Source organism: Salmo salar, chromosome 16 (genome assembly GCF_965601325.2).
Source record: "Salmo salar chromosome 16, fSalSal1, whole genome shotgun sequence".
Classification (NCBI taxonomy): Eukaryota; Metazoa; Chordata; class Actinopteri; order Salmoniformes; family Salmonidae; genus Salmo; species Salmo salar.
Window position 1 is genome coordinate 71,441,674 of NC_138306.1, and position 25,189 is coordinate 71,466,862.

A 25,189-nucleotide genomic window follows, 5' to 3' on the forward strand; every position below is an offset into this window, starting at 1 on the left:
TGAGGCAGGGGACGAGGAGCGTGCAGGATTTTGCATTGGACTTCTGGACCCTGGCTGCCAGCACGGGATGGAACGACAGGGCCCTGATCGATCACTACCGGTGCAGTCTGTGCAAGGACGTCCGTCGGGAGTTGGCCTGCCGAGACACCACCCTGACGTTGGACCAGCTTGTGGACCTGTCCATCCGGCTGGACAACCTGCTGACTGCCCGCGGACGTCCGGATCAGGGCCTGTCAGTTCCATCCCCCAGCACCTCCGCTCTGACGCCCATGGAGCTGGGAGGTGCTGCACTTAGGGTGACCGGAGGAGGGGCCATTCTCTGCAACATCTGTGGCTGCAGAGGGCACACTGCTGGTCGGTGCTGGGGGGGTTCCTCAGGGAGTCGAGGCAGCAGGTAGGGCACTATCGTGTCACCCCAGGTGAGTCGGCACCAGGCTCACCCAGAGCCCCCTGTTGCTCACATGTATGTGTTTATCAAATTTCCAAAATTTTCCCCGCATGCCCAGCATAAGGCGCTCGTAGATTCAGGCGCAGCTGGGAATTTTATTGACCGTTCTTTTGCCCATAGTTTAGGGATTCCCCTGGTTCCAGTGGATATGCCCTTCCCTGTGCACGCCCTAGACAGTCGACCATAAGGGTCAGGGCTGATTAGGGAGGCCACCACTCCACTCGACATGGTTACGCAGGAGGGTCACTAGGAGAGAATCAGTCTCTTCCTTATTGATTCTCCTGCGTTTTCTGTTGTGCTGGGCCTACCCTGGTTGGCCTGTCACAACCCCACTATTTCGTGGCAACAGAGGGCTCTCAAGGGGTGGTCACTAGAGTGCTCAGGGAGGTGTGTAGGGGTTTCCATCTCTGCGACTACGGTGGAAAGTCCAGACTAGGTCTCCACCGCGTGCATCCCCTCAGAATATGCCGATTTGGCTCTCGCCTTCTGTAAGAAGAAGGCGACTCAATTACCATCCCATCGACGGGGGGATTGTGCGATAAATCTCCTGGCAGACGCAGCACTTCCCAGGAGTCGCGTTTATCCTCTGTCACGGGAGGAGACGGCGGCTATGGAAACATATGTCTCCGAATCCCTGGGGCAGGGATACATTCGGCCCTCCACTTCACCTGCCTCCTCGAGATTCTTTTTTGTGAAGAAGGATGGAGGTCTGCGCCCGTGTATTGACTATCGGGGTATCAATCAGATCACTGTGAGGTACAGCTATCCGCTGCCTCTTACATTTACATTTTACATTTTAGTCATTTAGCAGACGCTCTTATCCAGAGCGACTTACAAATTGGTGCATTCACCTATAATATCCAGTGGAACAACCACTTTACAATAGTGCATCTAAATCTTTTAAGGGGGGGGGGTTAGAAGGATTACCTTATCCTATCCCAGGTATTCCTTGAAGAGGTGGGGTTTCAGGTGTCTCCGGAAGGTGGTGATTGACTCCGCTGTCCTGGCGTCGTGAGGGAGCCTCTTATCGCCAGTGCGATCAAGTCAATGCACGGGGCACGCTTCTTCACAAAATTGGATCTCAGGAGCGCTTACAACCTGGTGCGTATCCGGGAGAGGGACGAGTGGAAGAAGGCATTTAGTACCATCTCAGGGCACTATGAGTTCCTCGTCATGCCGTATGGGTTGATGAATGCTCCATCAGTCTTCCAGGCCTTTGTTGACGAGATTTTCTGGGACCTGCACGGGCAGGGTGTAGTGGTGTATATCGACGACATTCTGATATACTACGCTACATGCGCCGAGCATGTGTCCCTGGTGCGCAGGGTGCTTGGTAGACTGTTGGAGCATGACCTGTACGTCAAGGCTGAGAAATGTCTGTTCTTCCAACAGTCCATCTACTTCCTAGGGTACCACATTTCCACTTCAGGGGTAGAGATGGAGAGTGACCGCATTTCAGCCGTGCGTAATTGGCCGACTCCCACCACGGTAAAGGAAGTGCAGTGGTTTCTAGGGTTTGCCAACTACTACCGGAGGTTTATCAGGGGTTTTGGTCAAGTAGCGGCTCCCATTACCTCACTGCTGAAGGGGGAACCGGTGCGTTTGCAGGGGTCGGCTGAGGCGGACAGGGCTTTTGGTCAGCTGAAGGCTCTGTTTACCTCGGCTCCCATGCTGGCTCATCCGGATCCCTCTTTGGCGTTCATAGTGGAGGTGGACACGTCCGAGGCTGGGATGGGAACCGTGCTCTCTCAGCGCTCGGGCACGCCACCGAAGCTCCGCCCCTGTGCTTTCTTTTCGAAGAAGCTCATCCCAGCGGAGCGAAACTATGATGTGGGGGACCGAGAGCTGTTGGCTGTTGTCAAGGCTCTGAAGGCATGGAGACATATGCTTGAGGGGGCTAAACACCCTTTTCTCATCTGGTCTGACCACCGCAATCTGGAGTATATCCGGGCGGCGAGGAGACTGAACCCTCGCCAGGCAAGGTGGGCCATGTTCTTTAGCCGTTTATTTTTCACTCTGTCCTACCGACCAGGTTCCCAGAACGCTAAGGCAGACGCACTGTCCCGGATGTATGACACAGAGGAGCGGTCCATGGATCATACTCCCATACTTCCGGCCTCTTGCCTGGTGGCACCGGTGGTGTGGGAGTTGGACGCGGACATCGAGCGGGCGTTACGCACAGAGCCCACTCCTCCCCAGTGTCCAGCTGGGCGTCTGTAGGTTCCGTCTGCTGTCCGCGACCGTTTGATCTATTGGGCCCACACGTCACCCTCCTCTGGTCATCCTGGCATCTGTCGGACGGTGCGTTGCCTTAGTGGTGGTCCACCTTGGCCAAGGACGCAAAGGTTTACGTTTCCTCCTGCTCGGTGTGCGCCCAGTGCAAGGCTCCCAGGCACCTGCCCAGAGGGAAGTTACAACCCCTCCCCGTTCCACAACGGCCATGGTCGCACCTGTCAGTGGACTTCCTGATGGATCTTCCTCCCTCACAGAGCAACACCACGATCCTGGTCGTTGTGGATCGGTTTTCTAAGTCCTGCCATCTCCTCCCTTTGCCCGGTCTCCCTACGGCCCTACAGACTACGGAGGCCCTGTTCACTCACATCTTCCGGCACTATGGGGTGCCTGAGGACATAGTCTCTGATCGGGTTCCCCAGTTCACATCCAGAGTATGGAGGGTGTTCATGGAAGGTCTTGGGGTCTCGGTCAGCCTCACCTCAGGTTTTCACCCCGAGAGTAACGGGCAGGTGGAGAGAGTAAACCAGGATGTGGGTAGGTTTCTGCGGTCATATTGCCAAGACCGGCCTGGGGAGTGGGCGGCGTTCATCCCCTGGGCAGAGATGACCCAAAACTCACTCCGCCACTCCTCCACTAACCTCTCCCCTTTCCAGTGCGTACTGGGGTATCAGCCAGTTCTGGCACCTTGGCATCAGAGCATGATCGAAGCTCCTGTGGTGGACAAATGGTTTAAGCGCTCAAAGGAGACCTGGGACGCTGCTCATGTGCATCTGCAATGGGCCGTGAGGCGACAGAAGGCGAGCACCGACCGCCACCGCAGTGAGGCCCCGGTGTTCGCACCGGGGAACTGGGTCTGGCTCTCGACCCGAAACCTGCCCCTCCGCCTTCCCTGCCGGAAGCTGGGTCCGCGGTTTGTGGGGCCATTCAAAGTCCTGAGGAGACTGAACGAGGTATGCTACAGGTTACAGCTTCCCCCAGATTACCGTATTAATCCCTCGTTCCATGTGTCTCTCCTCAGGCCGGTGGTGGCTGGTCCACTCCAGGAGTCTGAGGTGCGGGAGGTTCCTCCACCCCCTCTGACATCGAGGGGGCCCCGGCATATGCTGTTCGAGCCATCCTGGACGCGAGGTGTCGGGCGAGGGGCCTTCAGTACATCGTGTAGTGGGATGGGTATGGAGGAGAGATGCTGGGTGCCGGTGGAGGATGTCCTGGACCCTTCGTTGCTGCGGGAGTTCCACCGTCTCCACCCGGATCTCCCTGTGCCTCATCCTCCGGGTCGTCCCCGAGGAGCCGCGCGTTAAGCGGGGGATACTGTCACGACTTCCACCGAAGTCGGTCCCTCTCCTTGTTCGGGCGGCGTTCGGTGTCACCGGCCTTCTAGCCATCGCCGATCCACTTTCATTTTCCATTTGTTTTGTCTTTGTTTTACACACCTGGTTTCACTTCCCCAATTACTTGTTCATTATTTAACCCACTGTTCCACCATGGTTTTCTGTGAGTGATTGTTTGTATGTTATACGGTCCGTTAGGTGGGCTTGCTTTATTGTATTGTATTTGCCTATTCTGAGTAAATTACATTTATTTACTCATATCTGCTGTCCTGCTCCTGACTCCTCTACACAAGCTACACACAGACCTCTTAACATTGGGTTAACTGTTTTGAACTCCAAGCACAGATAGAAATTCAATTGATTAGGCATTAATCATGCAAACACATTCATTTGTTTATTGTGGCATGGTGTCTGTGAGACTCAAACCTAGGATCTTCTGCTCTCTATCCATGGAATTAGTCAACTGCGCCTCGAGGGTGGAGCTACCATGCCATGTTTATTTTTTTACTCATACAATCCTGTTCATTTTGCCTATTTAAACAGACCCCATTTCAAAGGAAACAAGCACTCATTAAAACCTACACACCTAGACACAAGATAGAGGATAGAGAGAGTTTTGTTGATGCAGAATGTGTATGTTTTTAAATAACATTCTTAGATGTTTGTTCTCCGGTTGTTCTGAGAACATGAGCTTAAATAGAATCACGAGGAAGCCTGTAGAAAACGTTATGCTGAAGGACTGAAATTCCCACAGAAGAACATTGTTTCTTAACGTTTCTTAGAACCATGAGAAAACCTGTAGGAAACATTATGGGAAGTTGTATGCAAAATATCCACGCTCTCACCAAGCTCTAAGAAACATATGGCTTTAAGAACGTCACATGCTAGCTGGAGCCCTCTTGCTTTGCTCTTTCCAACTCTTTCTCTCTCTCTTCCCACCTCTCTCTCTCTGCCCATGTCTAGTTCTTAGAGTGTTAGCACACACACAGCCATATTAGGATGTGAAAGAACATGACCTTTTTTCTGCACAGGAATTTCTCAGTTCAGCTCCTTATCTCCCAGTACTCAAGAGTGTAGATGATAACAGATCCTTCTGGCTGGGTACAAGAGCCAGCGCTGTGTTTCAGTGAGAGGGGAGAAGAAGAAAGGAGAGGGGGAGAGAGAGGGAGAGAGAAAGTGTAGAAAGAGAGAGAGAGAGAGAGAGAGAGAGAGAGAGAGAGAGAGAGAGAGAAAGAGAGAGAGTTAGAAAAGAGAAAGCGAGTGAGGGAGATGGATAGATATTATTCCATTAGGCACTAATATTAGAAACCAAGGAAAAGAGATCTAGGGAGGGGTCTGAGCCTGGATTTCATGCCAAAACCTTGTCCCCTTCCTTCTTCCTTCCCTCCCCTTCACAGATCTGATAGGACAGGTTAGGTCAAAGCAACATGGATGAAATTAGGTAGATCTAGAACAGTGAGGAAACTCTCTTGTCATTGTCCAAACACACAACATTCCTACATTCTTCCAAATATAATGCACTTTTGACCAAATCAGCAGTGTTGTAACCCACAGCCCAAAGATAAAACCTCTGTTGACATCATTACAAGTAGGCTGAGTCCCAAATGGCACCCTATCCCATACATAGTGCACTACCTTTGAGGACACAGCCATGGTAAACCACAGTCCCTAAAATGGACAGGTTGTACAGATCCGTTTGTCGACTTTCAGAATAATGAGGACGGCCCACATTCTTTAGCTCTGACTTCACCGTTTAAACCTACAGTGATTGGTTTAAAGTTTAGACACATGAGCCCCACTCTATACTAGCTTAGAGAAAAATCTTGGTGCGAGGCTTGCCACAGCAGCTCTGTTCCAGCTGTTATTTTGTAGTGCAGTTGTAAGCAGCAGAGCATGCCTCCTCAAAACATGTTTGGATTAGAGGGAGAGCGTTATGCTGAAACCACGAGGCAGCATTCCCCTTCAAAACGTTGTCCCCTTCTTTTTCACCTTCACATACCTGAAAGGATTGGATGGGTTTAAACCGTTAATGATGATGGTGATGGTCTATGGTACAATATTACTGAAATGGTGTACTGTGGCCATCACAAATATTCTCTTGCATTTCATGAACATGTTATATTGAACGAAGGTGCAACCAAACCTGCTATAGTTATTTTTATGCAGTAGCCTATCTTTATTCACAAACTCCTCTCTGTGCACATGACTGGAAAGTAAACACAAAAGGGAGAAGGTGGAGGAAGAAGAGGAGGATTGGAGGGAGAACTGAAAACACTAGCCCTCGTGGCCGAGCCTTGTCCACTTCTGCATTCACCGCTGAAGAGGAAGTAGGAGCAATGACCTCCTGTCGCGGTGATGAACGCCATGGGTCCTCTACTACCCAGAACTCCTTGTGCCACAGCAGGCGGTAGAGCTACAGGAAGTGTGAGCTAGGGGTCATACTGGTTGACTATTTCAGATGGACTGACCACAGGGAAGACAGAAATGTGTTCTTTATGTTTCCTGTTTGTTGCTTGTCAGCAGATGGACTATAGTTTGAGATAGGTTAAAGGCCTGGACCCAGTAGTCATATGATAGGTATATCTCTCTGGTCACCCCTAAAGCCAACTCCTCCTTTGGTCGTCTCTCCTTCCAGTTCTCTGCTGCCAATGACTGGAACGAACTACAAAAATCTCTGAAACTGGAAACACTTATCTCCCTCACTAGCTTTAAGCACCAGCTATCAGAGCAGCTCCCAGATCACTGCACCTGTACATAGCCCATCTATAATTTAGCCCAAACAACTACCTCTTCCCCTACTGTATTTATTTATTTTATTTATTATTTTGCTCCTTTGCACCATATTATTTATATTAACTTTGAACTTTCTTCAAATTATAATTCTACCATTCCAGTGTTTTACTTGCTATACTTTATTTACTTTGCCACCATGGCCTTTTTTTGCCTTTACCTCCCTTATCTCACATCATTTGCTCACATTGTATATAGTCTCATTTTTGTCTACTGTATCATTGATTGTATGTTGTTTTACTCCATGTGTAACTCTGTGTTTTTGTATGTTGTCGAACTGCTTTGCTTTATCTTGGCCAGGTCGCAATTGTAAATGAGAACTTGTTCTCAACTTGCCTACCTGGTTAAATAAAGGTGAAATAAAATAAATAAATACATTTAATAAATCCAGTAGTGCAGCTTCAAAGTTCAAACCCTTCCTCAGACAAGATAATAGAGGAGGAAATGGCAGACGCAGACAGTGGAATGTCTCTCGTATGTCCTGTGCAGATGGGCTGATTCTCTCACATGGTCATGTGAAGAAAGGCTGGTTGGTGTATTGCACTGCCAGAATTTGGGTTCACACAGGAAATGGTGTCAGACTAGCTCAGCGGAGTAGTGTGTGTGTGTGTGTGTGTGTGTGTGTGGTCCTATTGTACCTTGTACCCTATCGCTTTTATTTTCACTCTCTTAAAACTTCGGTGCACAACTCTTGTCCTCGAGGCACAGCCACAGTCTGTTAAAACAGGTGTGTGCGTTCTCCGGCTAAGCAGGGACATTAATTGCTCAATTAAGAGCCAGAGGGAAACCAAACCTAGTGGGACCTTGGCACTCGCACACTTAAGTCGTGCCCCCCTGCCTTAAACCATCCTAACCCCTCCTATCCCTTTGGTCACTCTACCAGTCAAGACACAACTTCAAAGCTGTCGCTATTAACCCAGTCGACCACTCCGAGTTAACTGAGGTCAAGAATCTTTCTAAGGGTATGCAGTGACCTAACCCGAAGCCATACTATGACATAAAACACACTGTAATTCTTGTGCTCTTTAAGATGCCAGATCCTGATAGCGCAGGGTATGTCATTCGTAAGTCCTAGGCTGGGCAGACACCCCTTGGTAAGGCTTGGGTTAATAGGCTAATAATGCTATGCTAACTAATGCTACGTTCGTCTTGGTTTGGAAAAAACCTGCTGTGGAATTTTGGCTCCCTGGAGTTTCCTTCCTCTCTGCCATGATGCCAAATATGGCCTGGGCTTGCCACATTTGCTGAAATATGAAGCTATGTGTGTGTGTGTGTGTGTGTGTGTGTGTGTGTGTGTGTGTGTGTGTGTGTGTGTGTGTGTGTGTGTGTGTGTGTGTGTGTGTGTGTGTGTGTGTGTGTGTGTGTGTGTGTGTGTGTGTGTGTGTGTGTGTGTTCACTGTTTTCCCTGCTGTCTATGAGATATGACCCCAGCCACGTGCTATGAAATGGATGACATTATTGTTTCTTTCTCTCCCCCCTCCTTTTTGTCCCTCTGTCCTGCATTTTTACATGTTCTGTATAATGTAACTCTGTTATACTGGCCAGGGAGATAGTGAACCTTTGCACTGCTCAGAGAAAACAGTTCTGTCTTTTTCCCCTTTACAACTCCGCAGCCAGTTGCTCTGTTTCACTAGTTTTCAGAGTGTGAGTAAAGAACGTCAACAAGAAATAGACGTATTTTTTTATTTTGGGCAGAGTTTACATTTACACTTAGAAACAGTTTTTTAACAAAGCCTAAATTAGGAAAATGGAGAGTGTTGACTGGGTTTGGGGTAAAGTGGCCCTACAACTAGTCTTGCACAATGTGTGTCTGTAGTAGGATATTTCGAAAGATCATTTCAAAATGTTGTTGTGCATCAGCAGTTTTTCTCTTGTTATGTCAGTCACTGACAGTCACCCAATTAGCCTTGTCAGATAACAATTTTTTGATTGGTAAGTTAGTCTAGCCAGCTATCTAAACTTGGCCAAATACCAACCGCATGGCACGATTTGATTTGATTTTACCTCCAGGGGGCCCATATTGATTTTGCTAGTCACTCTCACTCCAAAAAAACCCCACTCAGATATCATTAACATGGCATAAGTCATGGCAAAATTTGTAGAATTGCAGGTAATTAGCTTTAAAACTGCTAAAATGACTCTCCGTCCCACGGCAAAACAGGCTCCTGTGGTTGGCGTTTGCATAAAAATATATATATATATACATACATACACTTACATTTCTCTCTGCCCTACGGGCATATGATCTGCCTAGTCGAACTAGTTTATATGTAGGCTACTATAGACCAGCATTAACACTTCTCCTTAAACATGAGATGTTGATTTCTCACTTGATCATCTCAGTTCCTGTTTGGCGATGAGATGAGGTTGCATGTCAAATGTTCACAGGGAAGTGAGTGAGAGAGGCTTCTCAAAATGAAACTTGTCACTTCTACGTGACTCCCTTGAAATGAGCAAATTGACAGATAACTGATGGTTGTGCTGATGAGGGGAGTGAACAGAGAGAACAGAGATCAGACACATCTTCATAACTGGCTCTGGTGTTTACGGTTCCAGACACTGATCTCAGTCCAGAGATATGCAAGAGAAGTGAGAATTGGTACAGTTGGCCTACATCCTAGCAATACTGTACATCCAACCCATTCTCCCATCTACTCAAAACCAACCCCAACAACATGTCTGATTGTCTAAGTTGAACACGTGTTCTTTCTGTTTACTAGTCCTTTTCAAGACAGACGGCCTTCACACTGGGTCAGAGGTTAAGTATCTATACATTTGAGAGAGAGCTTGAAGAGGTTACTGGTTGTAGATGGTAAGACGTAATGTGTCTTTGGATGTCCTCCTGAGTTGTTTTTACTACCCCCCAGAAGGCTAAACTCCCCTTATCACTCACACACACACACACACACACACACACACACCACACACGCACACACGCACACACGCACACACACACACACACACACACACCAGCTGTGTTTGGTAGGCCTGGTGCAGGAGTGGGACATCTTTGAGGGTCCTTCCTGAAGACACTCAGGGAAGAGAGAGAGGGGGCTCTCCTCCTCTTTGTTTATGCCTTTGCCACATGAGCAAGCAGGAATATGATGTGCTCATAGTGGCTAGGAGGTGTGTGTGCGGATGGAGTTGCATTGAAGACAAGCCAAACAAACTCTCCGCCACATACCCACGAAACAAAGCTCCTCCCTACTGCACACATACCATACATAGCCCAGTTGACCATTGGCCCTAGAAGCTACATCAAAAGGTGAAGAACCAGTCCAACTGAAAGAACTTTCCCCACCTTCTGTTTCTCCCTCTGTCTCATTCTCCCTTTCTCTCCCTTCAAACTCACTCCCCTTGTTTTTCAAAACACTCTTTTAACCCCTCCCTATCCACTATCTTTCGCTCTTATTTCACTGTACCAACCCTGTTATGTCACGTGAAGTCATGTCTGTTGTTTTTTCCTTTTTTCTTCTTCTTCCATGTTTGTCTATCATGCATGGATCTGCCTGTGGAAAGGAGGAGAGGAGGGGCGCTGGGAGTATGTATAACAGGGGCCCAAGGAATGCACAGTTGGGAAATCTGCAGGGGAGGAAGAGTGGAGGAGGGAGGGCTGGGGGTGCTGAGAGATGGAGGGAAGGGGCGGATGAGTAGCGTCCTACACAAGCCACAGGCCAAAGAATCCTCACTGTGGGATATCTGGTTTTCATGCCCAATCACCCAATGGAAATTACCATAAAAGAGAAGGGGGGGGGGCAAAACAGACAGCAGTACAGTACAGTCAGCCTTTGTCCTTTCCTCTTGGGAAAAGTAATATATACACAGTACCAGTCAAAAGTTTGGACACACCTACTCATTCAAGGGTTTTTCTTTATTTGTACTATTTTACATTGTAAAATAATAATGAAGACATCAAAACTATGGAATAACACATATGGAATCATGTAGTAACCAAAAAAGTGTTAAAGAAATCAAAATAGATTTTAGATTCTTCATGTAGCCACCCTTTGCCTTGATGACAGCTTTGCACACTCTTGGCATTATCTCAACCAGCTTCACCTGGAATGCTTTTCCAACAGGCTTGAAGGAGTTCCCACATATGCTGAGCACTTGTTGGCTGCTTTTCCTTCACTCTGCGGTCCAACTCATCCCAAACCATCTCATTTGGGTTGAGGTCGGGTGATTGTGATGCCAGGTTATCTGATGCAGCACTCCATCACTCTCCTTCTTGGCCTTATAGCCCTTACACAGCCTGGAGGTGTGTTGGTTCATTGTCCTGTTGAAAAAACAAATGGTAGTCCCACTAAGCTAGTGGTTAGAACCTTGGGCCAGTAACCGGAAGGTTGCTGGATCGAATCCCAGAGCTGACAAGGTAATAATCTGTTGTTCTGCCCCTGAGCAAGGCAGTTAACCCACTGTTCCCCGGGCACCAAAGACGTGGATGTCAATTAAGGCAGCCCCCACACCTCTCTGATTCAGAGGTTGGGTTAAATGTGGAAGACACATTTCTGTTGAATACATTCAGTTGGACAACTGACTAGCATCCCCCTTTCCCAAAACGCAATTCAGATGGGATGGCGTATTGCTGCAGAATGTTGTGGTAGCCATGCTTGTTAAGTGTGCCTTGAATTCTAAATAGATCACAGACAGTGTCACCAGCAAAGCACACCAACACCTTCACACCTCCTCCTCCATGCTTCACGGTGGGAACCACACATGCGGAGATCATCTGTTCACCTACTCTGCATCTCACAAAGACACTCAAAATTTCAAATTTGGACTCAATAGACCAAAGGACAGTTTTCCCACCGGTCTGATGTCCATTGCTCGTGTTTCTTGGCCCAAGCAAGTCTCTTCTTATTATTGGTGTCCTTTACCAGTGGTTTCTTTGCAGCAATTCAACCATGAATGTCTGATTCACGCAGTCTCCTCTGAACAGTTGATGTTGAGATGTGTCTGTTACTTGAACTCTGTGAAGAATTTATTTTGGCTGCAATTTCTGAGGCTGGTAACTAATTAACTTATCCCCTGCAGCAGAGGTAACTCTGGGTCTTCCTTTCCTGTGGCGGTCCTCATGAGACCCAGTTCCATCATAGCACTTGATAGTTTTTGCGACTACACTTGAAGAAACGTTCAAAGTTCTCAACATTTTCCGGATTGACTGACCTTCGTGTCTTAAAGTAATGATGGAATGTCGTTTCTCTTTGCTTCTTTGAGGTTTTCTTGACATAATATGGATGTGGTATTTTACCAAATACCCACCCTTACTTTGTCACAACACAACTGATTGCCTCAAACGCATTAAGAAGGAAAGAAATTCCACAAATTAACTTTTAACAAGAAACACCTGTTATTTGAAATGCATTCCAGGTGACTACCTCATAAAGCTGGTTGAGAGAATGCCAAGTGTGTGCAAAGCTGCCATCAAGGCAAAGGGTGGTTACTTTGAAGAATCTCAAATAAAAAATAGATTTTGATTTGTTTAACACTTTTTTGGTTGCTACATGATTCCATATGTGTTATTCCATAGTTTTGATGTCTTCACTATTATTCTACAATGTAGAAAATAGTAAAAATAAAGAAAAACCTTGAATGAGTAGGTGTGTCCAAACTTTTGACTGGTACTGTATATACAGACAGATACCGTTCAATCTGTATATTCTACAGTCATCATACACAGCTTCATGCATCTAATGCAAATCTAATATTATCCAATTGCTCCTACAGTATATAGATTTTGTAACACCTTTATGTGTACAAATTCTGATATGTTCAAGTACACTGTCCACAAAAGTATTTGAAGTCAAACCCCCCCCCCCCTCCCCCCAGTACATATCATGAATATAAAATGTGCTTGCATTCTAAAGTGACTATAAGTAACGGGCCAATGCAAACCATAATACAACAACCATGTTACTTCTGGTGGAATAGTCTATGACACACAGGGTGTGACCGTACTAAACAAAGTGCCACTGTCAGACCTCTTATCAGACCTGGGTTATCACACCTGTGTACACACATTCATATTCGTAAATGTGTTACCACAACTGATAAAGTTCCTTCTATGTCACTCCCTTCCCTTGGAATACAGATGAGGCTGGACTTTCTGCTCTCTTCAAGTTAGGAGAAGTGAAGGTTGTGTAGTAAGAGTAGGTAGCCTAACGGTTTACAGTGTTGAGCCGGTAACCGAAAGGTCGCTGGTTCAAATCCCAGAGTCACCTAGGTGGGAATAAATCTGTTGATGTGCCCTTGAGCAAGGCACTTACCCCTAATTGCTCCTGTAAGAGTGTCTGCTATATGACGTGGGAAAAGTATTGTTGCAATTTGCAGCAACAGTAGACCGGGTGTCTTTTGAAACAATAAGGGTGCCTGTGGTCTCACTATGGTTGGAGTATGCAAAATAACCTTTGACCTTTCCATTTTATTAACAATGAAGGATTTGGTTGATTTCCAATTTTTAAGTATACGTTTTTTCAAGATGATTGACGAGAAAAGTATCATCCAACTCATCAGGCATAGGAGGCATTACTAACTTCCTTTGCATGCCCTTTTTGGATATCTCTAAGCATTGTGGGAGGATGTGGGCGATTGTGTCTATAAGGACTCTGGTGGGCTGCGGCTTCCCGTGAGACCAATCATCTCTCCGATGGGAGTTTATTGGAAAACAATGTGATGAGTCACCACAGTGGCAAATCGTAAATACACTGTACAGCCAATCGGGTGGACATGTGTTAAAAACCACAGCAGTGGCTGAGCAGAAACATCATCAACATTTTCCTTCCCTGAAAATACCTTTCTGTGATCTGAGGCCTACGGTGAGCAGGATGGATCAAAATACATAATTCAAACAATGTGAGAGTGGCAGAGATCAATACTTTCGCTAGTAAGTGCAATCATTCACATTCACTTAACAATGGAAAGGCAGTAAGCATCTGTGTATACGCATTCAGTCAAGGGAGTAATGGAATATGTTCATCAATTGTGCAGCGCACTTGAAATGAGTCATACTTTCACCCAGATTTCCCATGGACTGTTTTGATATTGTCATCTGAATTATGAACCATGCTGTAGAGCAGGGGTACTCAACTCTTACACTACGAGGTCCAGAGCCTGCTGGTTTTCTGTTCTACCTGATAATTCATTGCGCACACCTATTGTCACAGGTATTAATCAGTTCCTGATTAGAGGGGAACAATGAAACAATACAGTGGAACTGGCTTTGAGGTCCAGAGTTGAGTTTGAGGGCTGTAGTAATACAAGCGGAAAGCAGACACAGTAGGGGGGAAAAAATGAAACACAAACACACTGTACCAGTTAATAACAACAAGTAGGACAGGAGATATATCTCTTCTCAGGTATTTCTAGATTAAAAACAATAACGTCTCTTATCAGACCGACTGAAACATCCCCCCCAGCTCAGACATAACAGTCTATAGTTTAGTCTCGCTGGCTGTTTGTGGAGTCTCATCTACTGAGGCATGGGAGTTTTGGGGGGGGGGGGTCAAACATACAGTAACAGATAGGCGGTCCAATAGTATCCTGAGGTGATGTGCTCATGTCTTTGTTAGTAAACACACAGATGCGTAGAGTTCAGGCTCGGCGAGCAGGGGTGAATCCCTTGTGGGATAACAAAATCTGTCACACACACTAACCCACCCCCTCCCCATCCCTGTTGTCTGTCTGCTCTCAAGGTCACTGTGCGTGCGTGCGTTTGTGCGCGCGCGCGTGCGCGTTGGCCGGAACAGTCGGCCTCCCCCTCCCTTCCTGTACACTGTGTTGTCAGCAATACTGACTGAATCCATCTCTCCAGTCTCCCCTAACAGACTGATGCAGAGATGATGCAGTTATATCACTGCTGCAAGTGAGTCTAAAGTGAACTGGCTTAACAGACATCGTGACACATTCAACACAGACACAATCCTTTCACTAAATGTGATTAACAAATAACATAAATCCTTTTCAGAATAAAGTAGAATTTTTTTTAAAGAATGACTACTGCCAGAGTACTTAGCAAGCTGGCAGCAGGGAGAAAATGACACGTATGGGAGGTACCTTGGTGCAGGCAATGGTAATATTTGGGTGTGAGGGATGGGGGCTTGCGGACTGGCCACATTCCTTTTCTACCTGCTCATTCTGTATGAGAATCTCCATGCTTTAAAAAAAGTTCCCTCCTTATGAGGTGTCAAGCAGAGACGCTGGATCTGGTTGTGTGTGCGCATGTGTGTGATGGAGGAGGAGACAATGTGACAGAGCACATTACTGCCATCACGTCTATCTGATACAATCATAAGGCAGAGAGCGCCTCCTTGTGGCCATAACACATCTGAGCATCATTATCATCTGGTAAAATTCCATTCCCACGTACAAAGGAACGCACGAGTGCAGGGAGGACGGACTGCGGCAGCTGGCCAAGCAAATTATTCGATAGCATCCAAAGGAGCCTGGTGCGGGTTTTTAGGAAGTCCAGTCATTCCTGGTTGCAGTTAGAACAGCACACTGGGGCCAGTCGATGTTGTGGTAGGCCTACAGCTGGTTTTCCCCTTGACTAATCAACAGACCAACCTGACTCCACCCATCTCCTTCCCCATACTGTAGCATGATAAGGGTGAGTTTAACGTGTTCTGAGAATTCCGTTTTATTCCCCACTGATCCTTTGTATTTAAAAAAAAAAAGTATTCATACACATAACCTCTGTATACCTGCTGTAAACAGTACATAGGAGGCCTAAACATATAGAAGTGGCAAGATTTTGTGAGAACATTGAGTATTGTAACTATCACCTGCATGTAGGCTTTCAGAGAAAAGGTTAAACTCTCCCTTAGTTTTTTGAAAAGGTCACCTTGTGTTCATCAAATTAAAAATAGAGCTAAATCCCCACAACACAAGGGCTCACTATACCAATTCTAGGTTCCCAATACCTTTACTCTGCTTACCTTCTACGGCCAATGATTCCCAAATTTGGGCCCCAGGACCGAGTTTGGGAATCCTTGCTCAAGAGCATAACTGCATGAATATAAAAAATCTATTTCTCTTCAATGCAAACCATGACGTCATGGAAAAACAATGCCAAAGCAAGTGTTTTTTAAATTTTGTCAATTTATTTGACTATTTTCGTTTTTGTTCTTAATTTTTTTTTTTAAGTCAGTCTTTACATACAACCCATTCTCTGTTAACAGACTAAACGCATTGTGCACAGCTTCTTGTGTAATGTAGCCTTGGTAAGTTATACCATTAAACACACTGCCCATTCAATAATAAAGGTAAAATAAAATAAAATCAATAAAAATTATAACACATGAATAATACAATGTATGCCACATTCACACAGTCATTGTGTGTTAAACTTTATCCTGGTTTACTGTACAGGTTTACTGTACGACGCCACACCTTAGCAATGCCTACTGCTCTAACTATAGACCTACCAGTACGTGGCTGCCAATATTAATGTAACACAAACATTTACCTTTCTTCTTTATGTCATAGCAAACAGGGAATAGCTCAAACCCCATTCATCTAACACTTGTCGCTTTGTAAACCGTTAGCTTTGAAAGTTCTCAAGCGAGAGAAGGGGAAAAGATCCTCATGCCTACTACTTTAACCATTCTACTATTTGCCTGGCGGCAAACTTGCAAGCCACAATTTCACATCCCAGATGTCATGTGCCCATTTCCACAGTTCTCCCTCAACTTGCGAACTTTATTACATCACATAAAGTTATTCCATTTCACAACTGACAGACTTGCCTCATCTTGCTTGTAAACTTCCTTTCATTCATTGGCTGCATTGCAGAAAAAGTAACTGGTTTCAGCACTGTTGCTTAAGAGAATGCTCCAACATGTCATCTACTCTCCACAAACAACTCCACAACAAAGCAACAAACACTATTATGGCTGACCAAAGTGTGACCTCAAAACAATACTTTAAAACAATGTGATATGGGTAGATATGGCTTTATTTATATAATATGAATGATTATTTATTTTCTACCTAATAAGTTTTTCAACCTAGCCTACAATATATTTAATATGATGGAAATGTAAACATACATGGCAAAAAGTCACATGGACATATTACAATCAAAGATTTTCTATTATATTGACAAGATAGTCGAGTGAACGCTCTAACAATGGAAATACTTTTCCTCAGAGATGGAAGCAGGCGGGAGGAGTCACGATCAGGTGGGACCATTCTAGCCAATGAGAGGGCAGATTCACGCGTGTGAACAACAGGGATAACTCCGATATAAAATCGTTGTTTTTTTGCCGAAATTCCATGCGCGTCCACTTGTATCAATATATTCGTAATAAAATAACAATTACGAAACTTATATTCGATCAATTAAGATTCACGTAGCAAATGATATATTAATTATTTTGTTTTAGCATATTCAACACTCTCATTGACCTCCATACAAAAATGTCTCACTTCATGTCTTATTTTCGTGGACATATTTTAGGCGGAGTAAACCCTCTCGCTTAGCGTTTTAGAATCTGGTTTCAAAATTCTGTACAAATGTGTCTGCCACACTTCAAAGCATTGCATAAAAAAAAATATTAACTGTAGAAATGTTTGTAGGCCCAAGGGTTTCCAATGCCAATATCAAACAAAATGTCATGACCCTACAAAAGCTGTAGCCTAAATTGCATTTAGATATCAGTCTTTCTCCCGCCAGTCTATAAGAATATGACCACCATGGACACAAAACAGATCACTCATCATGCTCTCCAAATTGACAAATTTAACAGGGTGGGTAACTATGGCAACATTATGCCTCTCCTGACCGCCCTTGATAATGCCTGCGTGACTTGTGAGCAGCTGCAAGGCACAGATATCGCCAGGGTCCTTTACAGACTCCTCAAAACCTGCTCAGACCATTCAGTGAAAAAAACTGCCAAGCACCTGTTGTCAAAATGGAAGAAACTCTACAGCCACCCCTATCACATCTCAAAGGAGAAGGGAAGCAAAGAAGAATTCACTGTCGTTGGAGAGAGTATGCTGGCTGATAAAGCTTGTCTGGCAGGCAGAGGAGGCCTAGCTGCTGGTGATGCTAGTAAACCAGTGGAGTTGGGTGCGTCTTGTGAACATGTGGTTTTCCATATTGGGTCCGAGGACAGAACACTCACAAATGGGACCAATTGTGGGAGAAGGGGTGACATCGTGGCAGGCAGCTGGTGATTTGTCTTCTGGGTCAATTTTGCCCACCCTCTCAAAGCAGTCAGAAACTCCTGCCACCACTTCCCAGGGCAACCCTCCCCCTGTAAGGATTCCTCTGAGTCGGCTTTGAGGACAAAGTGCATCCAGCTCCTCCTTGGTGCCCTCACTCCAGAAACTTCCAAGGAGGCAGAGGGGAGGACTGTAGATCTGTCCCGCGTCATAGAGGTGCACATCCATGCACTGCACCGGGCAAACAAGGCCAAATACAAGGCCTGCATCAGGAGTAAGGTGGCCAACCTAAGGAACCCCAAAAACGGCCACCTTCGGTGTGGTCTCCTGGGCGGCAGCCTGGGGCCAGAAGTCTTCGCCGGGATGTCTGTGGAGGAGATGGCCAACGAGGAGCTCCAGCCGCTGAGGGAGAAGTACTCGTCGCGGGGGGTGAGCGAGAGGCAGCTCCCCCAGGAGGTGGAGGGGACACCCACCCAGAAGCTGCGGTACAGGCGGTGTGAGGGGTCGGACTGCAGGGTGACGCAGGTGTCCCGGGGCACGCTGTTTCTGCCGGCGTGGGTTCGCCAGGCCACCGCAGACCAGGATGCCATGACATTTGTGACCTGTAATAGGTGTGGGGAGCAGTGGTACCACAGCGGCTGGGTGTGCCTCTGATAGGCCATCCTCTTCACACCACATGTAAAATGCCTGCTTTGTTTCTGTCGAGATCCTGCTGATATGTCTTCACCCTATCAAACTGAATAATGTCACGTTTTAATGACAGAAATTAAGAATTACATTTAACATTTTACCACATGATTATGTTGTATGCATTACATTGTCATTAAACTTGCTGCGCTACATACTGTAATACAAATGTGGTTCTCTTTCTTTTACTATTTCTTTCTCATTTGGCATTAATAGGTACCGTGTGTTTAGCATGGGGTCTGTCTGTGTGTGAGAACACAAGATGTAGTCCCTATGTTGACATTTCTGTTGAGCTGCAGAGTAAGACCCACGTGGCCTTCCTGTGGTCATGTGACCCTGTGAGCAGCACAAGGAGCATGTGACCCATTAATCAGCCCAAGATATAGCTCCGGCAGGGTCATGTCTAGAATGGATACAGCTTATGTCAAATTGATGTCAAAAGTAGATTTGTATTTTATTTTAGCTAACCATTTTCCGAACCTTAACCTAATTATCCTAACCTGCTGCGTAAGTTCTCGTAACCTGCTACGATCTCAATTTTGAGATAAGCTGTATCCCATCTAGAAAAAACCCTCCGGCCGGGGGCTTGCTGATCTCCCATGATCCTTCACTTTCTAGCCCACAGCCAGTGCTAATGACTCAGCAGCCCATCATTGTGATGACAGTGAAATCTTAGTATTCCAGAAAGATCCAGGCTAGTTGGACAAAGTTAGCTTAATGAGTTATTCTCTGTGGGCAGGGATAGGGGTTTGAAGATATATGGAATGGTAGCAGCATTTTATATTACATTAGATTATAATAAATTGTTATATTGTTATAGAATGTTAAAGTTATATTGTTAAATGGGTATATCTTTCATTGAAATGGCCATTGAACAGCAGGAAATGTAAGATTATAGTATATGATTTGTTCTCATCAGTGTTTTTACAATGTGTCTGTACACATTACAGAGACATCTGTATCAGAGTCATTGGAGATATCATTAGGTTTTATCAATTTAATTAAGTTTGTGTTTCACTATCAGTATGTCATGTGTATTTTCATGGAGTGGCTTTTCCAAAGTCCATGCTGTTCCCTATCTTATTCATAGTCTCCCTGTTTATAGCCTTTAACTTTTCAATCATTGTCTGATAACCTTCTTTCTTTGAGACACACACACGCTCAGGCAGTATGTGTGTACTGTGCACGGTGGTACTTACAAACATGCATACCTTCACAATCATTCACATTCACACTGTTTAATACATTGTTTGTGCAGGGTTTTAATATTACAATAGATAAATGTTATCAAGTGGAAAGTCCACATTCTCCTATCTTTCAAAGAGCATACTATTGCTGATACTGTACATTGAGGTACAGCAGAATACAATGTAGGGGAGAGTGGGATAAGTTCGAGCCAAAGGGGTAAGTTGAGCCACCCTTGTTTCTAGGGAAACCATACACAAAATGTATATTTTTACCAAATATTTAGGATGAGGTCATCATTTCATGGAGTCTGTTAAGGAAGAAACCACATGGGAAAAGTGGTAAGCAAGTTATGTGCAAGAAACTGATTTTCACCAAGTCATATGACTTTGTGTTAGAGGTTTCATGATGCTTGTATCTAAACCAAAGTAGATCATTTTAAGATTGTTCTATACATCAGTTGGGGTCAATATGAGGTCCTAAACCTAGCATGAAATTGCATCCTTGAAGCTGTGTGGGCTAAAATAGTCAAATGTTTGCCTTGGGATAAGTTAAGCCAATGGTTGAGCCAATGGCAAGTTGAGCAAATTGAAGTGTTTTCTTCCCAGGCATAATGCAAGGCATTATCACTGGGATATGAGAGGTGTTTGTTAGGTGTTAAGCCTGCAATGTGAATTGTGTAGACATGGTTTTAAAAAGGTAGTGGTAATATTTCATTCAGTACAGACATTTGTAGGCGGCTTAATTTACCCTCCCCCGGGGCTCAACTTAACCCATACTACAATTTATCTTCTTAAAACCTTATTTTAAACCTAACCTTAACTACACCGCTAACGTTATGCCTAACCAGAATTTTGACTTTTGTAGCCAATTTTGACTTTGTGGTTGTGCTATCTAGTGGGAACCGTAATTCTTGTCACAATGGGGCTTGGCTATCCCTGACAAAGTGCAGCGTTTGAGTGATTGACTGTGCCATTGACCAAAAGATTGCTATAACATATGATGTAATTAGCTGATCCTTAAAAAAACCTATCCATTACGTTGTAGGAACGCGCCCATAGTATTGAATATTACAGTGACGTCATCGCCATATTGCCAGAGATGTTTTGTATGAGCATTGCCATGGGCACATTCAAAAGCCATGACGCAGCAGTGTTTAGAATGTCAATTTCCTGCTATACTTTCAGATACTTTTTCAGTAGTAAAAGCACAATTACACACACATTAATAGCTTCCTTTATCCATTTTGCCCACAGTAGGCGTGACAAACGATCGGTCATATGAGCGTCATGTCACCGGGAAACCTCGGCCGCTGGTGAGGATTGGGATGGTCCGGTATTGCACCGCCGACGTACATTATACACAGCAAGGTACAGTTCTAACCAATTGATACTGTTCGTAGCTAGATATTTCAGACTTTCACATTTAATGTTAACTATATATTTTTTCTACCAATTAGCCTAGCCAGCTACATGAAGCCAGCTGATGGTTAAGCTACGCGCATGATCTCACGGACTACGTGGTTCATGGCAAGCGAGCATTAGGTGCTTTCGCGACAACTGGGAACTGAAAACAAAACGAGGTCAAATCATGAGTCGGTGATCTTCAGGTCGGAAAGTCGGAGCTCTAAGAAAGATGCCCACGTTTCCGAATTGTAATTTCGAGTTGGATGACAGTTCAAAACGATATTTCCCAGTCAGAGCTCGTTTTTTCCCAGTTGTCTTGGACGCATTGAAGTCAAGGACGTCCGAGTTCACAGTTTTGAACGCGGCAAGTGATTTACGTATATTCACTAGCAGTCTTTATTCCTAGTGTTTGTTTGTTATTTAGGCCGTGGGAGTCCGCTATACTTATTCCATACGACAGTCTTGTTATTTACCTGCTAATCGTCAGCCTACAGTACTACCAAAGCAAGTTTGTTTCAAATAGCCTATAGCAATAGCCTACGTCATTTTTCAGATATCTTTGCGATGGATATGTGTTAACTTTTATCCAAGTGTGTTATCAAACAAACATTCCAAGCTTCTGCGCATGTCCTATCCAACCAAGTTCTCTGTTGGCTAGTGATGGATGTAATGCTGGGGATAGGACCAGATTGTCTTGTTCTACAAATCACTGGTAGGATATTTTAGTAGGGCTCTCTGTTGAATAGATGGAGCATTACCATTTGCCATAGTTAAAAAGAAAAAAAAAATACCATTGATTACTATGCTAATAATGCTCAAACAGTATATATATATTTTCTAACCTGAACAGTTGGCCTACTTCCCCTTTAAAGTGTGTGTGTGTGTGTGTGTGTGTGTGTGTGTGTGGTGTGTGTGTGTGTGTGTGTGTGTGTGTGTGTGTGTGTGTGTGTGTGTGTGTGTGTGTGTGTGTGTGTGTGTGTGTGAGAACCACAGCTGCAGAAAGGCAGCATAACAAAGGTGCAGTCAGCCAGTGTCCTCTCTAGTCAAGATATATTCCGGCACATTAAATTCACTGTAGTTGGCTGAGGCGGCTCACAATAGGCAAAGTCTTCAACCAATTTGACTAACAGGATGTGCGTCTGTTACCTATGTCTCTGACCTACTTGGGCTGATTAGCCCATTTCACTACCCTTTTGGATGTTATTATATCATTATGGAAAGAGGGCTAGAGAAGATTTCTGAAGTAGTTAACTCCATCGAGTAGAGGTCAGTGATGCAAGTCATTTCAGTTTAGTGACATAGTGTTGTCGCAGAATTTGAGGAGGCTGCTGAACACTACCTCAATCCGAGACAAGACATTGATCGATTACTTGACGGAGAGCCATTGAGGGGGTGATAAGCTCATATTTATCTACTCATTGTAACCCCTTCATCACCAACCAGATAACAGTTGGAGCCCTGTTTAAAATTGTCACGCTGGAAGAGGGCTCAAACAGGTCTCACAGGGGATGTTAGGAATTGGATGATCGGATTTTCTGTTTCTTCTCATTTAAAAAAATCAATTAAAAATAAATAAATAAATATAATTCATAGAATTGCAAGTGGGTTCACCCACCTGGTCTCTTGGACTAATTTGGGTCTTTTGTTTGTTTAAGGATAACATTCTCCTTTACTTTCTCAGCAGCGTGCAACGTCGGTCATTGCTTAATAGCAGGAACATTGAACCCGTCGGTGTGTTACTGGATTAATAACCAAGGCCTACAACAACCTGGAATTGTAATACCCATACCAGACATCCATTAGACTAATAGGGTTGAAATGAACGACATTCATTCTAATTACAGGAACTTAAAGGCCTCATTAAATGCACGTCATGGAATCCTTTGATATGTTCAAGTAGTTCATCATCGTCATGGTATTAGTCTAACATCATACTTTCTGTTTTTTTTCTGACAGGTGCTGAATTAGGCTATGGTTTGCCCTGACACATAACGGTAAGAAATGGCATGTGTTGCTACAATTAAGAATGTATTACTGTAACTGTCTCTTCTTGTCCTTACACAATCCATTCTATACTCTACTGTACTACTGTATTGTGGTAGGATAAAGCACGTTTTAGGCCTGTCGTTGTCTACTGTACAGTCGGCCAAACTCACCCCACATATTTAATGCATTGTGTCTGCTCTGAAGCCGAGCTTTATGCATACAAAACGGTCTTGTAGTGTGGCCTGTGGCAACGGCTTTGCTCGTGATTCTCTAAGAGATGCTCATCTGATCATTGTCCATGTGACACATGCTGAGAATATTACAACTCCTACAACACTTAATGTTGGGCAGGAAAATGTTACGTCTTCATTGGATAAGATATTAACTACTAGACTGTATAGGATTGTGACTGATTTGACTTTAGCTGACTACAGATGAGGTACTGCGTTCATATTGTTAATCTGTGTTTCTTAATCTTATTTTCTTCTCTCAGACGGTTAACAGAGCAACCAGTCAGTTGATTGATTAAACTGAATGACTATGTCATCTATTTATCAGGTAGCAGCAGCGCTTCCCAGACCATCTCCCCCTAGCCAGCTACTCCACCAACCCTTCAGCCCAGGCCCAAGCCCAGCCATGACAGCCAAGTCGTCCCTGCTCAAGGTGATCCTCCTGGGGGACGGCGGCGTGGGCAAGTCCTCCCTCATGAACCGCTACGTCACCAACAAGTTTGACACGCATCTCTTCCACACCATTGGCGTGGAGTTCCTAAACAAGGACCTGGAGGTCGACGGGCGCACCGTGACGCTCCAAATCTGGGACACGGCGGGCCAGGAGCGCTTCCGCTCGCTCCGGACACCTTTTTACCGTGGCTCCGACTGTTGTCTCCTAACCTTCAGCATGGATGACAACCAGAGCTTCCACAATCTCAACAACTGGAAGAAGGAGTTTGCCTACTACGCTGATGTAAAGGAACCCGAGAAGTTCCCATTTGTGATCCTGGGTAATAAGTTGGATGTGCCAGAGAGGCAGGTTTCGGGCGAGGACGCCCGCCAGTGGTGCCGCGAGAACGGCGGCCACCCGTACTTTGAGACGAGCGCCAAGGACTCGACCAACGTGGCAGCGGCGTTTGAGGAGGCGGTGAGGAGGGTGCTGGCACAGGAGGAAAGGGGGGAACACCTCATCCCAACGGACACAGTGGACCTGCACAGGAAGCCGCGCTCTGGCACCTCCTGCTGCTGAGGAGATGTAGGGTTGATTACCTTTATTTGACTCTTAAAGGCCCAATGCAGCTGTTTCTCAATTTAAAATGGGCAAAAATTGCTTTTTAGCAAAAAGCTATTTCTCAAGCAAGAATATGGCTAAGACTGGGAAAACTAGCTGTTATTGGAAGAGAGGTTTGGAACTGTTTTTGTTATTGGTCTATTAACCAATCAACCGCATAGTGATGTCACCATGGAAAGCTGAAACTCCCGCCCATGCAAACCTGCTGATTTATAATGTCCTGTGTAGATTGTATTTTCAACCACCAACTATCAGGAAATAAACTGATCCAATTTTTTTCACAGTTTTACAGTGTTTGTTTAATCAGCTGTTATGCAATATGAATTTTGACTGCACTGGGCCTTTTAAAGAGACAGTAGGGGCTTATTTGAACTTCTGCTGCCCAATTCTGGCCAACTTGGCTGTAGCTTGTGAGTACTGATGATTCCAACGGCCACTTGGTTCCAATTCTCCTTTTTATCTGTGGTTAATGCATTCGTTCTGCTCTGTGCTCCTCCCTTGGTATAAACGACTGCATGTGCACGCGGACACACAGCCTGTTCATAGCATTATACACACCGACCCACTTAGGCTATATATGTTTCATCATACACAGGAGTGCACATAGTTGGGCCTGCTATTTGACATTCCGTTGTGCTGGCGAGAGTGTGTGTGTGTGTGTGTGTTATCAGTGA

General features: G+C 45.2%; 1 protein-coding gene across 12 annotated transcripts; it reads left to right on the plus strand.

Moving 5' to 3' along the window:
* Positions 1-15,162: 15,162 nt before the first annotated feature.
* Positions 15,163-24,801, plus strand: LOC106574405 (ras-related protein Rab-9A). Of its 12 annotated transcripts, none has more exons than XM_014150269.3 (4): positions 15,163-15,409; positions 21,096-21,209; positions 23,202-23,239; positions 23,790-24,801. In XM_014150269.3, the coding sequence occupies exon 4, from the start codon at positions 23,868-23,870 to the stop codon at positions 24,471-24,473; it is 606 nt and encodes a 201-aa protein (XP_014005744.1). In that variant the 5' UTR covers positions 15,163-15,409; positions 21,096-21,209; positions 23,202-23,239; positions 23,790-23,867; the 3' UTR covers positions 24,474-24,801. The 12 variants fall into 12 exon arrangements, with proteins under 12 accessions (XP_014005744.1, XP_045553603.1, XP_014005749.1 ...); XM_045697647.2 differs by having other exon boundaries at positions 15,177-15,409; positions 21,099-21,209; XM_014150274.3 differs by lacking the exon at positions 15,163-15,409 and having other exon boundaries at positions 20,950-21,209; positions 23,794-24,801.
* Positions 24,802-25,189: the final 388 nt, after the last annotated feature.

Bases quoted from the DNA above. Each gene is read 5' to 3' on its own strand.
- LOC106574405 (XM_014150269.3), top strand. From the start codon at position 23,868: ATGACAGCCAAGTCGTCCCTGCTCAAGGTGATCCTCCTGGGGGACGGC.